This window comes from Mercenaria mercenaria, chromosome 7 (assembly GCF_021730395.1).
Source record: "Mercenaria mercenaria strain notata chromosome 7, MADL_Memer_1, whole genome shotgun sequence".
NCBI lineage: Eukaryota > Metazoa > Mollusca > Bivalvia > Venerida > Veneridae > Mercenaria > Mercenaria mercenaria.
In genome coordinates this window covers 68,888,113-68,906,384 of record NC_069367.1, presented here as the reverse complement: position 1 = coordinate 68,906,384, position 18,272 = coordinate 68,888,113, and the positions used below count along the sequence as shown (strand labels likewise).

Below are 18,272 nucleotides of genomic sequence, written 5' to 3'. Positions count from 1 at the left end.
TCGGCCAAGTTGCAGCTCGCTCCTGGTCATGCCTTTTGCATCTCTGTAGAATATGCTCCATAGTCTGATCTTTCCCGACGCATTGACAGGTTGGTGATGGTACCAATCTGTATTTCTTGTACATGTGAGCATTGGGCTTGTTGTGCCCTGAGCGAAGCCTGACCAGCATCACTTGTTCAGACTGAAAAAGGGGATAAAAAGGATTTTCCTCTATCCTTGGTCTCGTTAATGCTATGATGATGGTAACTTTCTCCTTGTAGCTCACAAGTGTTGTTGGTTGTTCTAAATGAGCTCCTAGCTTAGCCAGTTGGTGTGACTCTTCATTGCCACAATGGGATGGAATCAACTGAAGTGCTACTTTGCAGGTTATACTAAGGCTCTGCATTCTCCTGGCTTGCTGCGGAGCTTATTGTTGATCAGAGCTTACAAGACAGACAGTGCATCTGTGAGAAAGACGACGGAGAAGCTTTCTTATGCCGAGTCGTGAACCATTAAGACGGCCTTCATGAGTGCTTCAGTCTCTGCCTTGTGCTGCAGTGTTTTCCTGTGGCTGCATGTTGTATTTTTCTCTTGCCAGATGGGTATTGAATGAAAACTCCTGCTCTTCCATCTTTGATGGCGCATGTGGCTGATCCATCTGTATAGACAAGAGTCCATGTTTCCGGAGGATAGTCTTCATTGATCATAACCAATGTAAGGCTCTTCCGAATACCTTCATCCTCTTGCTTCCCGCGGTCAAGATGAGGAACAGCAAGTCTCACAGTCACTAGGAAAAGATCATTCGCTAGTGGGTTTAAAATGTCTTCACTGCCTAGGGGAGTCGTTGGTATGTTTAGCTCAGTTTTGAACTCTCGAGTGAGTTTCTTCGCCTCGAGAACGAATCTGCTTCGTTCGAGCCGGAAGCCGGTGTGAAGTATGAATTATGAAGTGTGAACTATGAAATATGAACAATGAAGTGTGAACTATGAAGTTTGAATTGAGAAGTTTGAACTGAGAACTATGAAGTGTGAACTGTGAAGTATGAAACTGATATTTCTATATAATATATATATAACATTATGTATGAACTGTGAACTGTGAACTATGAAGTGTGAAGTATGAACTATGAACCACCGGGCTTTCGTACACGCCTCATTACACCGTGATGTTTTCTATAAAACATAGAGCTATGAAATATGAAATTATGAACTCCTGATTTCACACTTCAACAGTTCATCCTTTTTCATAAAGCGCGAAATCGAAAGATTCGAAAACATGAACTTGACGACTTTTTATGGAGTATAAAATTATGAGTCCAACTTTCCATACTTCTCGACTTTTTCCTTCCAGAAAATTCAAAATCGGGAGATATGATATGATGAATTTCATGACTTCATGATTTTCAAAATTTCATAAAAGAAAGAAATCGCAAGGACGTAAATTGATATGTACGTCCTTTGAAATCGTAAACTCAATATTTCACACTTGATAATATGACATTGGGAAGTTTGAATCCATGAAGTTCACGAGTTCACTTTGAACGACTTCACGATCAACAAAACAATAATAAAAGTTGAAATAGGGAAGTTCAAAATATACCAAAATGCATTCCGTTGAAACATTCCTGCTAACCACATACTGCTCTCTTGTAACGCATTTTGCCGCTTACAGGATTAAACTGCGTTGCTGCTATTTTTATGCGTTAAGAGTACTCCTCCAGCACTTTGCGCTGGAAACGTTTTGTCGAAATGTCAAAATGTAATTGCTAATCCAGAATATAATTAGCGTAATGGTTGTCAATGTGTAAAATATATACACCACGTATGAAACTATGGGATGTTAACAGATTAGATTATTGCAATGTCTAAAATACACAAAGTTACTTATCTTAGAATTAACTGGCATCGTATGAATAGAACACCAACTGGACGACACATTCAACTGGAATTTTTTCAGTTTCAAACATTTGAAAGTGGCTTTAATTTGAATGACTTAATCAAACAGCAAAGGTCACAATGAACAGCCTTGCCGTAATCAGCAAGCACTAATACAATCTACAGACTCTTATACGTGTAAACAAAGACCGATACAGTTCTGTTTCACTACAGATACATACTTATATTTGTTGATTTTCAAACATAATCGTGTTATCATGCTACTGCATTGTGTCGTTGTGCTGTCCCATTGTTTTATCGAGCTGTCGCGGCTGACAATACGATATTATTATTCATGTTGTCCTTGTGTCGCGATCCACTTAAACATGTTCAAAAATCTATTATGCTATTGATACCTAACCGCCACGTGGTAAAACGGTGTTCATGTCGTAGAGCCGCACTGTCGTTATCGACACCACGGCAACCCGACGCTATTGCACGATTTAAATATCGTTTCATGGGCCACTACACCACATCATTGTAATGCGATAGCACGACAACACGCTGCAGCATCACGACAACACGATGTGATAACGCATTATCAATGTCATGCTGTTGCATTACGTCTGCGCGCTATCGTATCGTGTTATAGTGCTGTTAGATCGTGTTGTCGTGCAACAGCATCATGTTATCTTGCAGGCGCGTCATGTTGTCATGCTGCTGAATCGTGTTATCATAGTATCGCTTTTACTCCTGCAGGGATCAGCGGTACGAATGTACGATGGCCCTTTCGGAACACCGTACATTACGGCAATGACTATTAGCTTACCGTGTTTATGGCTATTAATGAAGATTTGTTACATTACAAAGGGTAACATTTCAGTAAAGAAAATTCCTATTATTTTATCTAATATAAAGCTAACCTGAATATTTGTTCGTTGTCTAGATCAATGTCAAATCTTACCCGTTTCGGATTATTTGAATTCCTATGAAAAAGCATAAAATATTTTAAGTAATGTGAATTTGGTAAAATTGAATCATTAAAAGGACATTATGAATAGACTGGTAAGACTTTTGCTATCTCTTTCTTTTAAAATATATTGGAATATTTAAAAAAAAAGATGTTTCCAATAACTAGATTTTCTCTCTTGCTTGAAGCTGCAGAACATGTACAGGGCATTTATTATTTCATATACAATTCATTAATCGTGATGGCAGACAAAGGTTTAAATGGTTTCGCAAAGATATTCCCAGAAATCTATATTTTAAGAGTGAGTGAGTGAGTTAGATTTTAAGACGAACCGACACAAAAAGGCCATATATCGCCGAAAACAAGCGCTTTGAAAACGTAAATTGTAAAGCATCTCTGAAAAACAATTATGTAAAAATGTATAATCATATAAAATGTAAAGTAAATTGTAAAGCACGTCTAAAAACATTTATGCAAAAACGTATATAAAGGGTTACAATATTAGTGACAAACAACAATATTGCAAAATGTGTAAAGAACAATACAGTGTATATGATTTCAGAATTTGTGATAAATGCCTATCTGCTTTAAAAAGGACAAGATATTGCTGACTGAAATGTTTTCAAACAACTCTTTCAAAGATTGAACGTCATAGTATGTACTGCGCTGTGGAACGAAGTCCACACAGTCGACTAAAATATGTTTAATAGTAAGCGGTGTCTGACATGGTACACATTCAGGTTGTTCTTCTTTGTTCAGAAGATAAGAATGAGTCAAACGGGTATGACCTATTCGACAACGAGAAAGAACAACTTCCTCCCTGCGAAAAGATATGTTCCCTTGGCGCCATTCACCTAAAGTAGGTTTAACATCATGAAGTTTATTGAACGAAGCATTGTTCCATGACGATTGCCATTTAGATAAAATGTATTTCTTGACAACTGGCCTAAAATCAGTATATGGTAATTTCATATTAGCTTGCGATAATAAAAGGGATTTCTTTGCTGCAGTATCAGCATCCTCGTTTCCATCAATACCAACATGACTAGGAATCCAGCAGAATATGATAAACTTTTTGAAAGATAGTGCATAAACCCTGAGAAGAATATTTTGAATATAAGGATTTTCCATGTTTCGGTTGTGAATTGACTGTAAAACAGAAAGCGAGTCGGAAAAAATAATAAACTTTTCTTCATTATATTTTGATATATAAGATTTAGGGCCAAATCAATAGCTTTTGCCTCGGCTGAAAATATTGTTGCGTTATTTGGTAAGCGTAATTTTGACTGATGAAGGTGGCTGATGGCCGCACAGCCAACCCCCGAATCATCTTTCGAACCATCAGTGTAAATTGGAAAATAATCCTTGTAAAGTGACTTGATCTCATTATATTTGGATTTAAATATTTCAGGATTTGTTTCTGACTTTTTAAAGGCTTTTTTCAAATCAAAAGAACTGTAGGGGAAGCAAGGGTCCATGGTGGCGTATCCGGAATTGAATTTTCTTTGATATCTTCGAATTCAAAGTCAGTTTCATTCATAGAAGATTTTATGCGAAATCTAAACGGTTTGATTTGTTTTGGTTTATTCTCATATGAATCAAAGTAATTTGGCTTAAAAATGATTTTATGAGCAGGGTTGGATTTGTTGGCAGCCACCCTTAAAGCATATTGTAATGAAAGTTTTTCTCGGCGTGTGTAAAGAGAGGGTTCGTTTGCCTCAACATGCAAGCTTTCACAGGCGATGTTCTAAATGCACCGATAGCAATACGAAGACCTTGATTATGGATGGTATCTAACATTTGTAAATAAGATTTTTTTGCTGAACCATAAACAACACAACCGTAATCTAACTTGGATCTAATCAAAGCTCTATACAGTCTTAATAAAACCTGGCGGTCGGCTCCCCAATCAGTATTTGAAATTACCTTTAAAAGATTCAATGATTTCAAACACTTGGCTTTCAAATATTTTTATCAAAAACAACACCAAGAAATTTTGCTTCGTCAACAACGGGTATTTTGGTACCATCTAGGAAAAGCTCAGTGTCACAGTGTTGTTTCCGTATTTGACAAAAGTGGACACACTGAGTTTTAGACTTGGAAAATTTGAAACCATTTTTCATGGCCCAAATTTGAACTTTATTCAAACACTGCTGTAACTGGCGTTCAATTGTATATCTTTTATTTATATAAAACTATTTATATATTTTCCTTCTATTTATCATTTTGTGTACTTTGCTTCACTGCATTGGATTGTCTGGACAAACTCATATCAAGATACTACAGAAGTCATATATGTTTTATGCGTACGTGAATCCTGTTATTTATCCACATACTAGTATATACCGTTTTTTCTTTTTTGGTGAAAATGTTTACATTTTTCAGGCTCGAACACAACGTGATATTATTCGAAGTGACATTGAGACGGTGAGTTATAAATTTAACATACTTATATGAAAGAAAAACCTGATAAACATGTCCGTCCAAGTTATTACCCGTAACATAATACAGAAATATATACCATGATATCTTTCTTTTCGTGAATGTTCCGTTTAATATGACCATTAATGCAGCCATTTAGACTTTCTTGTATGTATAAAGAATACCGGCTTTTCATTGTTTCTAGTTGTTGTATGTGTCATTTAGTGATTAAATAGGAATGCCTTGCTAAGTGTATCTCTTAGAATAGAGACTTACCCTTAGCCCTCTTTAAAAACCGTTTGTCACTCCTGATCCTGTTAACATATGGGTAGCAGTGATTGTTTTCTTTCCGAGAATAGCTTTCTCAATATATTTTACCTTGTTAAATTCTGTGTTGTTTTTTTACCTAAAAATCGTCTGTTTGTTGACAAAGTTTACAACATCACAACAAAAATGTCACACTTTCTTTAATGAAGTGACCTTTTCAAACTGCCGTTTTGTTGCAGTAGTTATGCATGTTTTTTTCATGCCTAGAGGTAACAAGTGTATGATTTGCATGAGATTCTATGTACAAAGTCACGTAAGCCTAAAATAAAGTTTAAGCGACGTTGTCTCCATCTTCTCTAATGATATTTCAGATATTTCTCAGACTGTGTACTTTGGAGAAATTCGCTTCACAAATATCTTAAATAGGTACTGCCTAATAGAAGTTTGTATTTTTCATTTCCAATGCCTACCTAGAAGAAAAGAAATATTTAACGCACACATGTTAGAAACCCGCTTTTTAAATGTCAAGTGGACTTAATACAGAACCCCACAATCTGAATATTCATGGCGTTACATCCGTACAAAGTTTCAACATAAGCAAATAATCAGTCCAGTTTTAGCTGAACCTTTAAAAATCACTTGAACATAATAATAATCATAATAATATCAGTTGACCACGTTCAGTGGATATTGCACAGATATTTAGCATTCCAAATACCGAAATTAATCACTGATGTGAATTAAACAGTTTAAACGCACGTGTTCTAAAATATTTTAGTTCTTTAATTTTAGCTCACCTGAGCACGAGTGCTCAGGGTGAGCTTTTGTGATCGCCCTGTGTCCGTCGTCGTCAACAATTTGACTGTTAACATTCTAGAGGTCACAATTTTAGCCAATTCTTAATGAAACATGGTCAGAATGTTACCCTCAATAAAATCTTGGATGAGTTAGATATTTGTTCATCTGGGGTCAAAAACTAGGTCACCAGGTCAAACCAAAGGAAAGCTTGTTAACACTCTAGAGGTCACAATTTTGGCCCAATCTTAATGAATCTTGGTTAGAATGTTACACTCGATAAAATCTCGGAAAATTTTGATATTGGATCATCTGGGGTCAAAAACTAGGTCACCAGGTCAAATCAAGGTTACCAGGTCAAATCAAAGGAAAAGTTTGTTAATACTCTAGAGGCCACATTTATGACTGTATCTTCATGAAACATAGTCAGAATATTAATCTTGATAATCTTTATGTCAGGTTTGAATCTAGGTTATATAGGTTCAAAAGTAGGTCATCAGATCAAATTAAAAAAAAGCTAGTTAACAATCTAGAGACCACAATCATGATCATATGTTAATGAAACTTTTCCAGAATGTTTATCTTGATAATTTTTAGGTTCAGTTTAAATCTGCGTCAGGTGGGGTCAACAGCTAGGTCACCAGGTCAAATCAAAGGAAAAGCTAGTAAACACTCTAGAAGCCTCATTTATGACCATATCTTAATGAAACTTGGTCAGAATGTTAATCTTGATGATCTTTAAGTAAAGTTTAAATCTGGGTCAGGAGGGGTCAAAAACTATGTCACCAGGTTAAATCAAAAGAAAAGCTTGTTAACACTCTAGAGGCCACATTTATGGCAATATATCTATGAAACTTAGTCAGAAAGTTCATCTTAATTATCTTTAGGTTAAGATCAAATCTGGGTCAAGTGGGGTCAAAAACTAGGTCAATAGGTAAAAGAATTAAAAGAAAAAAGTTATTATTACTCTAGACGCCATATTAATGACTGTATCTTCATGAATCTTGGCCAGAAAGTTTACCTTGATGATCGTTAGGTCATGTTTGAATCTGGGTCTTGTGGGGGCAGGAACTAGGTCACCAGGTCTAGAGGCCCAATTTATGACCGTTTGTCAGAATGGTAATCTTGAGGATCTTTAGGTCAAGTTCCAATCTGGGTCAGGTTGGGTAAAAAACTAGGTCATCAGGTCAAATCAAAGGAAAAGCTTGTTAACAATCTAGAGGTCACAATATTAACCCAATCTTAATGAAGTTTGGTCAGAATGTTACCCTTAATAATGTCTTGGACGGGTTTGATATTAGGTCATCTTAGGTCGAAAACTAAGTCATCAGGTCAAATCAAAGGAAAAGCTTGTTAACAATCTAGAGGTCACATTTATGACTGTATCTTCATGAATCTTGATCAGAATGTTAACCTTGATGACATCTAGGTCAAGTTTGAATCTGATTTATGTGGGGTCAAAAACTAGGTCACCAGGTCAAATCTAATGAAAAGCTAGTTAACACTCTAAAGGCCACATGTATGACCGTATCTTAATTAAACTTTGTCAGAATGTAAATCTTAATTATCTAAAGGTCAAGTTTCAATCTGCCTCAGGTTGGGTCAAAAACTAGGTCACCAGGTCAAATGTAAAGCTTGTTAACAATCTAGAGGCCACATTATGATTGTATCTTCATAAAACTTGGTCAGAATGTTTATCTTAATGATCTTTGGGTCAAGTTCAAATCTGGGTTATGTGAGGTCAATAACTAGGTCACAAGGTCAAATCAAAGAAAAAGCTAGTTAACACTCTAGAAGCCACATTTATGACCATAACTTAATGATATTTAATGTTAATCTTAGATGATCTGATCTTTAGTTCAATAGGTCAGGTGAGCGATACTGGACCTTCAGGACCCTCTTGTTTGTGTGTAACCCTAAGAAATAAACATAAGCTTTAATTTTTTTCTTAGAATTACAATTTATTCCAATTCACCTAAATGATGTCTCCAGTACCTGAATATGCACTTTAGTATAATCAGTTACAAAAAACTAATTATTTTGTTCGAACACTTGCACCAGGTATCTAATTTATAAACAAATGCCACAGCTGTAAATTTCATTCTCAGCTATTTTTCAGCCAAAAGGCCTATTTTTTGAAGTCTTAGCACAAAAATCTAAATAAACATAAACAGTTTTAATTATATGATAGGAAATAAAATATATCCTGAAATATTTCCTAAAAAAGGCCTCCAGTTAGAATTTATAACTTAAGGAACGCCTTATGCATATGTTGAAAGTCCAGTTTTGAATGTTTTTGAAATCACTTTAATCCAGAACAAGACTTTTCTAAACGGCTTAAGTTATAGTGTTACTTAGTTATGTACAAATATGTTTTGAAATGGTTTTGTTTTAATGAAATAGAATTGACATTTTATCTTACAGGCAGATGAAACAATACCGAAATCAACAATAGCATCTGACATTGTAAATATGATTTGTTCTGTTCAAATTCTTTCATGTCAGAAAGAAGAGTAAATTCAATTTGAATTTAGTGCTTAAATATTTTTTCTGTATGCTTTAATATTTGAATAAAGTCTCAGGAAAAAGCAAATGGTTTTAAGAAACGAAAAAAGTGCGTTTGTACGTATACTATTAACTTATATCAATAAACATATACGTCATCAATCTTTGGAAACGAAATGCATGCATCGTACTTAATTTTCTTTTTCACATCTATATACGATATACAAATTTGAATTAAGTGTTTTCACTTAATTTCTTTAATGACAAAGGTTAATGGAGAACCGGAAAGGTCTCCTGGATACCCATTCGATGTAGACGACAGGAAGAACGACGACAATGAAGATCACAATACGGTAAAAATATTTCATAGTGTCCTTGTTTCCTTGTGGCCACATGTAATAAATGATCAGTTTATACAGTCCTTCTAAGTAAATAGGAAAATATATCACAAAACCTATAATATATAAAACCATATCTGTATATAATGGGCCTACTTTACGATGCATGGCTCTATAGATGTGTTTCGGGTGATCTGCGCTTCCTACTTTTTATCTTCTATAACATTTACACATAGTTGGTTATGTAACCAACAAGATCAAACATTCAATACAAGTTTCCGATACAACTGAGATGAAACAATAATGAATGAATATTTATGATGTTCTGCAAACAAATTAATCATTACAAAACATTAACTGTAAAGACGGAAGACCTGTAGAAAAAAAATACGTGCATAGTCGTAATTATATACCAGTGGTCTGAACTATTTTCAGGTTCCCTGTTGTTGCAGAGGGCTTCTGTTTGGGCTTGGTTTGCTTTCCCTGCTAGCTGGTGGCATTGTGCTGATTGTGTTGTTTAAGGAACCAACTCCAGATGGTTGTATCACTTTTACATACTTAGTTTTAAGAATATTTATCAATTTACCTTGTACAGCTACATTTTGCACCCAGTCTAGAAATAAACATTGATGTACGTCAGTTTTGTTTGAAATATCTTGCCACTAAAATTCCTAGTGAATTTATTTTTGCACATATTTCTTTATCTTAGTTCCCAGTTACATGGAAATGAAATGTAGAAAGAAGAACAGAGTTTGTCAATAATGTCTGTAAAATTTATAACTTTTGATAAATGGTGTAATCAAGTAAATCGCTTCATGCTAGTAGTTAAAGGCTTCATAGCAAAATCCCTGAAAATGAAAGATTTAACATATCCAATGCAACCTCAGATATTTATAGACTGAATGACAAACTATGTTATTGACATAAACTGAACAGGTTTTTGTCCTACAATTTGAATACCTAAATAAAGCTTTTTAACAAACAATGGTAGAAAAAGATAGTATGTGTGCATGAAAGATTATGAAGGACGGGTCATTTATTCAAACAGCTTTACAACGAAAGAAGGTCTAAATACTCAAGAGCACGCAGGAAACATACAAATAATTACAATAAAGATGTTCTTAGCTTGCATTCTTAGCATGAATCTGAGTATTGTATTGAAATCAAACCGACTTCAATATCGTTGCCGTATTAGCTGGAACAGAAAGGCTGTTTATATTTTATGTTTGTAGCAAAAAGTACTTTGCTTGCAAGTCTGCGAGACGCCTTTTTTGGTCTGAATTTTCATTTTAAGTTTACTGTTGTTGATAGAAAAAATAACCTCGATTAGAGCTCCTGATAGCATGTTGATTGGGCGAATTGCATGTTGTCCCGAATTTATTAGCATCAAATTTCTTTGTTGGAGAAACCCATTAGTCTATAAAATATCTATTGCCTTATTTGTAAACGACTATTTCTCCTGATTACTACTTTAACAATGCATTTTTTCATTGCAGCATCCAGAGGCGTAATTACAGATAACGAAGTTAAAGGTAATCCAAATAGTCACTGGAAATAATTTCACAATAATGTTCCTTCAGTAGCACGCTATAAATAATGTCCAAGTTACCTTTACTGGTAACAAAATTTTGCAGACGGTGGGTGGACGTGGTCACCTTTCCCTGTACGGTTTAGTATTTAGTATTTTCTTGTCAGAAAATGCTTTCCATATCTTTAAATACTTTCACACAAATGTTCCATGGGTGACATTTTGCCCGGATTGTTCAAGTTATTCCCCATGACCACTAGAAACCATTCTCAGTTTTCCCTCTAAACATATAGTGGGTATTTTGAAAACTCCCTTAACAAAAATAATCTGGTCGATTTCACATAATGTTTTACAATTATTTGGCATTCAGAGTTACTCGACAAATATATTCCTTAGATGACTTAACTAAATTGTTCAAGCAGAGCGATTTGTCATAAAATATAGCCGCCTGTTGGTGGGACTGTTTTTTACGTACTTGTTCAAATAATTTGTTTTGAAAAACAATGTGTCCATATGTGTCCCATGCCTGTTAGAGCTAGTGATCTAAGATAATAGCAACCCTCCTTTATAATATTAAATTTTCTGTTCTTTTTGCAGGACAGTGTAACTCTTTGGTCAGCTTTTCTTCTGTAAGGTTAGACTGTGTTTTGAAAAACAGGCCATACTTCTTAAACAATGGAACTGTCGAAGCAGCATATAGGAACGGATCAATGCTGGTAAACTCATTGCCATATTTGGAAAAGTTATATCATAGAATCAAAACTGAGTGATAGGCGACAAGTAATTTTTCTTCTTTTCCACATAGAGTCGCTTCACGTTAATTGCCTAGATCTCTCGTTGCGTAGTTTAGATGCTGTCAGCGCGCGTATTTGTCAGCCAAAATCTCTAACCGATGGGGTTCGGATTATAAGTTTAGTAATTACAATTTGAAATGATCATATATAATCTGATTGTTCGATATAAGTCCTTTTTTCGAAATATTTCTACTCTTGACTGAATACAACTTTCTTGTTATTATATTTTTTTTCATGCTTTGCTGCGAAAAACTGGAAGTGTATTAAGTAAACTAAAATTGATATTTTCACTAATATCCTCTATATATGTAAATTCCTATGTTTTGTTGAATTGCTATATTAGTACAGCTGACCACTTGTGAAGAGCTTATTTCATTGAATATTGCTTTTGACTGCCTGATTATATTTCGTTAAAAATTGATTAAGACTATCAATTCAATTCTTTATAGCCAGCAGATGCAGTCAACTGCATGAATGGCACGAATAGTTCGTCTGTGGTGTGCAATATAACATATGCGGTAAAGTGCAGCTCCCGTGAATCTCTCTTCGTTAAATTCCTTGACAGCAATAAGGACGTCGTATTCAAGCATACAATTAATGCTGCAGGTAGGTAGTGTAAAATTCCCATTTGTTAAACTGAAAGAAAAATCATGTAGTTAAAGAGAAATATATTATGAACATGGGTGTCAAACGTTTGCACTAGCCTAGCATCCGTTATTGTCAATAAACATATAAGAATTAACATTTTTTTAAAAGTAGATTTACCATAGAACAATGATGATTATATGAATAGAAACAGTATCCGTCAATAGGCTATATAAAGTCATAAAAGGGTACTGTCGGGATTCAAGAAAAACAGTTTTTATTTCCTTACTGATTATGGCGTGAACTATTTTATGGTGTGAACTAAGTACTACACCGGATCAAAATGCACTGTAATTTAATTTTACATTTTCAGCTCCAGTCGGCGAGATGTACACACATATTACACAAACATTCACGAATAATGTAACTACATCTGAATTTGATTTAGAATGTTGGTATAATGATACTTGTTACAGCTACTACATTGGATTTTACAATGAAATTGGTACCGAAATAAAAGGTAATGTTGCATCAATACAAACACTGTTTTAAATATTAAGAAACAAGAGCAAGACGTCAAAATCGTCTCATTTTCGTGTATATCAGAACACATGTTTGGATGCATTTAGCATGAACTGAGTTAGAGCCTTATAATTTAACGATGACAAAATCCGATATGCTTTCCTTTTAGTCCACCATAGATTATCATTTAAAAGGACATAAATTACCATTTTTTTCATTTTCTGCCAGTCAGGGGCAGATCTTTGATCGAAAATTGGTGAAGGAAAAAGTTGTGTAAAATGAGTAAAACTCTACTCTCTGAAATGGCGTTTTATGGTCCTCTTCCAAAGTTGCACACTCTCTAACCTGTTTAAGCTCTGAAAATCAGATGAGCGATCTAGAACAATGATGCTCCTAGCAGTGTGGTTCTCAACTCTCTAAGTGAATTCATGTGTTTATTGTGATGCACAGTTTATTTACTTCCAATATGATATTTTGGCCTTAAATCCAGTTTTTTCCATAGCGATACATTATGGTTTTGCAGATGGTAAAGAATGTACCAGCTCATATTCGGATGATGATGGATATACAACAAAGTGTAGAAGTGTAGTCTCCGGGGATGTAATGCTGGAATATACCAACGGTTCCCGACTGTATTGTGAAGCTAGATTCGGAAGTATGAATATTACTCGAAAAGAGTTTGAGTTTCCAAACTGCGCAACGTTAAATTCCACAAATACAGGTTTGAAATATACCTATATTGTTAGTGATAATTTTTTTCCTATATCCTAAATGGTATTAGAAAATGGTGAAGAAAATGCAAATAAAAGAGTCAGTGAATGAAATGTAGCAATTACTAAATATGCAGAAACGAAAAGGGCATGAATAAAATTTATTCAACGCTTGTTTTACATTTTTCGTTTGGGCCACAAAATATTTGAAAACATATCAAATACATATAGATGATTAATTGTGAGCCTTTCATCAAGAAGATGTATTCAGATTCTACATCCGTCAAACTCAGTCAATTCTGGTAGACTGACAGAATTTATCTGTAAATATACAAATGTACTAACAGATCTTCTATAAAAAATGCCTGATCTCATTATATTTTCTTATATAGCTATAGCTTTCAAAAAATTAAATTTTATACTCATTTTTTAGCCAGTTATCATGCAATAATTACATCATTACATCTAGCTGTGACATTGACTATAGGAGTCAATGGTAAGACACAGTGCTTGCCTCTAGCTGTGACATTGACTATATGAATCAATGATAAAACACAGTGCTTGCCTCTAGCTGTGGCACTGCCTATAGAAATCAATGGTAAAACACAGTTCTTGCTCTAGCTGTGACATTGACTATAGGAATCAATGATAAAACACAGTGCTTGCCTCTAGCTGTGGCTTTGACTATAGAAATCAATGGTAAAACACAGTGCTTGCCTCTAGCTGTGACATTGACTATAGAAATCAATGGTAAAACACAGTGCTTGCCTCTAGCTGTGGCACTGACTATAGAAATCAATGGTAAAACACAGTTCTTGCTCTAGCTGTGAAATTGACTATAGGAATCAATGATAAAACACAGTGCTTGCCTCTAGCTGTGCCTTTGACTACAGAAATCAACGGTAAAACACAGTGCTTGCCTCTAGCTGTGGCACTGACTATAGAAATCAATGGTAAAACACTATGCTTACCTCTAGCTGTGACATGGACTATAGGAATCAATGGTAAAACACAGTGCTTGCCTCTAGATGTGACATTGACTATAGGAATCAATGGTAAAACACAGTGCTTGCCTCTAGCTGTGCCATTGACTATAGGAACAATGGTAAATCACAGTTCTTGCTCTAGCTGTGCCTTTGACTATAGGAATCAATGGTAAAACACAGTGCTTGCCTCTAGCTGTGCCTTTGACTATAGAAATCAATGGTAAAACACAGTGCTTGCCTCTAGCTGTGGCACTGACTATAGAAATCAATGGTAAAACACAGTTCTTACTCTAGCTGTGAAATTGACTATAGGAATCAATGATAAAACACAGTGCTTGCCTCTAGCTGTGCCTTTGACTATAGAAATCAATGGTAAAACACAGTGCTTGCCTCTAGCTGCGCACTGACTATAGAAATCAATGGTAAAACACACTGCTTGCCTCTAGCTGTGACATGGACTATAGGAATCAATGGTAAAACACAGTGCTTGCCTCTAGCTGTGACATGGACTATAGGAATCAATTGTAAAACACAGTGCTTGCCTCTAGCTGTGACATTGACTATAGAAATCAATGGTAAAACACAGTTCTTGCTCTAGCTGTGAAATTGACTATAGGAATCAATGGTAAAACACAATGCTTGCCTCTAACTGTGACATTGACTATAGGAATCAATGGTAAAACACAATGCTTGCCTCTAGCTGTGACATTGACTATAGGAACAATGGTAAAACACAGTGCTTGCCTCAAGGTAAACAAGTGAGCGAGATAGTGATACTTGTTAGTTACTCTTTAGTAACTTCTGAAAGGTGTCTATTTATCCGAATAGTAATGAGCGTCAGACGGCTATTTGTGGTAATTGGCGTCATGATATCGATAGGTCCATGCGTATTTCGTTGTTAATCGCAGAATATACAATATACACTCATTGACTTCCTCGCTTATATTTAACAAAGGATACAACCTCGAATCAATATAACAGCTTGGAAGAATGATATGATTGTAGATGTAACAGACCATATAAACACAAATACCACATGCAATTTGAACTATTTCCAGGTGTACCTACTCGACAGATACTTATCAATTAAAACAAATGTATTACATTTTATTACTCACATTCTACTTATCATCATAGTTTTTCTTTTTTTTCAGCCTGTAATAATCCCGACATTGGTCCCTTTAACTGCAGCAGTATGGATAGAGATAAAAATTGCTCTCAGGAATGTACTGTGGCAGAAGAATGTCTCCCTTCAAGATTCAAGAAAGTGGAAAACATAACTTGCCCTTGTGTCTTAAAATGGTGCAGACAAGACGATGATTTTATATGTTCTTAAAACACAGTTCGATTATTTATATCCCAGCGTCAGTGTACATAAATTGTTAATGGTTCTAAGCAAGCTAATATCTTCTTTAATCACTTGAAACTTCACTCGTGCGCATGTTTTGTACTATTAAATTGCCTACCGAAAGATGCGGAAAAATATCTAAATTTAACAAATCGTATTAATACAAATAAATGGAATAAAACAAGACATACATCAAAACAAAACAAAGAACAAAAAAAGTTGAAAAGTCGTAGAAATAGATCTTGTATGAGGACAACGTACTGTGAAGAGTTTACTTTGACAAAAATGGAAACGATAGCAATGGCACAATTTAAATCACATAGGAGTAAAGAAGATATTATAAAGACAATAGGATTAAACATAATAGACTGAAAATGCAATATATGACCATGGGAGTTCCGAAACATCCTCTAAGAAATCTATAAATTTTATTATAACTTAAATTTTATTAATGAAGACAAAAGAATACATGCAATTTTACAGTAAGGAAGGGTTGGGTTTTATGTTGCCTAAAATTACGAATTTAGAATACATCAATGATTATTATAGATATGAATTTTGTATCAAAATGTTGGTGAATATGTGTTTTATCTCATTCTTGATATCACCTAGACGCAAAAAGTACTGTAACTGACTTTTTCAAAATTTTACAGGAGACATAAAAAAACTGATTTGTTTATTTCCAGTAAACCTTTTTAATACCATACCATAGTGTGATGTTAGTATTTATCAGACAGATTTATTTTCTTTTAAACACTTTGATCATTCATGTATGACCATAAAAAGTAATTAAATATTCTTTTCCAGTTACATGACTCTTTGCGCTAATTTTATTACGCGCAAAAAAATCATGTAAGTGCAGTTACCAGAGTTTTTGCACTAATTTTAATGTGAAAAAGCCAGGTTACAGTATTTCATATATATTTTAAAAATGCTCAGAATGTAGTTATTTCGTAAATAAAGCCAAAAAGTGTGTCCAGCGTTACAATCACATTTAATACATCAAAAAATATAGTTGAACTAGAGTAACAGCTTGCTTTAAATCAAGGATGCAGATACAGTTAACACAAAAATAATTATCATAATCAGAACGGAAGAAACAACAACAACAGTGAAATCTATTTTACATGAGTGACAAGTTCTCCTAATAGTGATGGTAGGCAGATGGAATTAAATTCTTTCTGCAAAGACTTATTACCCAATCATTACTTTAAAATTATGTCTCTTGACAATTTTGGTTGATTGGCATCTCTAAAAAGCGGGTAAAGTTTGGGCAGTTGTGATCTTTTTCTAAAGTTTGATTTTAACCGAATTGCTATTTCTATTTCCACCAATCCATTTTATTTGAACCAATCAGACGACTCGTTTCAACAAGCGTTTGACTAGAAGGGACTGGGCTCAAATTATGGCTTAAATCATTTTCTTTAGAATAAAAGTTTCGTCATGATGAACATAATAACATTAATCTAACCCGGGCCGCTGCGGCAGTTTGGTGCAGTTGACGATCTTTTACTTATTTAGACTTTTTTTTAGTTGAATAGTTGGGGATAATATTAGTTAATTGAATAAAATTTGTTTTAGCAGGTAAAGATTTAAAATGTTGGTTTGTATGTAATGGAAAAACTTCTGTTTACAAGAAAAACACGAAGGGTAATGAAAATGCAGTACGTGGTTGTGACCGTTTACTTTTGCAAGATGTATTCGTGCTTTATTTAATGCTTCTTTGTGAAATACTGGAATAAAAAAGTGAAAATATTATTTTTATTTTTCACAGAATATGCAACTACACTTGAATGCGAAAGATATGAATTAAAAATAATCAGAATGTTTTGCAAATACACTTCAGTAAAAGATATTGAAGCACTAACATAAAGATATATGCTCCACCGTAACAAAATGTAAAAGAAATCTGGAAACTTCATAGAACTATTTGACAATTGGTCCCTTAACTGCAGCAGTATGGATAGAAATTGCTCTCAGGAATGTTCTGTGACAGAAGAATGTCTCCCTTCAAGATTCCAGGAAGTGGAAAACGCAACATATAATGATATGACACACCAAGACAACGGTCATCATGACACAAAGCATGTGACATTGGGTGTTTAGAATGGTTACAAGTTTGTTGAAACCATTGAAAATCATAAAAAAAGATAATTTGTTTGTCTTACCTGTAAGATAGAAATATATTTCACTTCTGAATGCCACAATTTCCATTTTCACTCACAGCCATGCCACTCATGAAAATAATTATATTGTATATGGTGTTCATTCAGTGATAATGTGTTCTTACACTGAAACAAACAAATATCCTCGATATACTGACATTTTATATCTATTTTGAAAATAATTGTACAGGAAATCATATCTAACAACACAGGCTACCAGACAGAAGCAAAAGAAAAACTGTTTGTTGAAATATTTTATCTAGAAATGTGTTATTTTTTGTTAAGATCAGTTTAAATCCGAGTAATGTATCTAAATAACTCAGAAAATAGTATGGATACCTATGATTTTTACATATTTTATTCTGTTGTGTATGATGTAAATAAAATCTGGAACGTAGATCCCTCGGAAGCACCGAGAACAAAGCAAACAGTGAAAATTGCAGACTCGGTTTTATTGAGTCTGTTCATGAGCAGTAATGGAAAAT

The 18,272-nt window shown here is 34.4% G+C and overlaps 1 protein-coding gene across 1 annotated transcript; it reads left to right on the top strand.

The window, feature by feature from the left end:
- The first annotated feature begins 2,713 nt into the window (after positions 1 to 2,713).
- On the top strand, positions 2,714 to 17,378 carry LOC123553983 (uncharacterized). Its single transcript, XM_045343789.2, has 11 exons — positions 2,714 to 2,918; positions 5,209 to 5,250; positions 8,731 to 8,772; positions 9,081 to 9,164; positions 9,585 to 9,687; positions 10,646 to 10,681; positions 11,275 to 11,393; positions 11,921 to 12,077; positions 12,430 to 12,576; positions 13,102 to 13,299; positions 15,429 to 17,378. Exons 1-11 carry the CDS (start codon positions 2,907 to 2,909, stop codon positions 15,608 to 15,610), a joined length of 1,122 nt encoding a protein of 373 aa, XP_045199724.2. The 5' UTR covers positions 2,714 to 2,906; the 3' UTR covers positions 15,611 to 17,378.
- Positions 17,379 to 18,272: the final 894 nt, after the last annotated feature.

Bases quoted from the DNA above. Each gene is read 5' to 3' on its own strand.
- LOC123553983 (XM_045343789.2), top strand. The intron at 5,251-8,730 runs GTGAGTTATAAA...TTTATCTTACAG, and splicing joins TTCGAAGTGACATTGAGACG to GCAGATGAAACAATACCGAA. The intron at 13,300-15,428 runs GTTTGAAATATA...CTTTTTTTTCAG, and splicing joins GTTAAATTCCACAAATACAG to CCTGTAATAATCCCGACATT.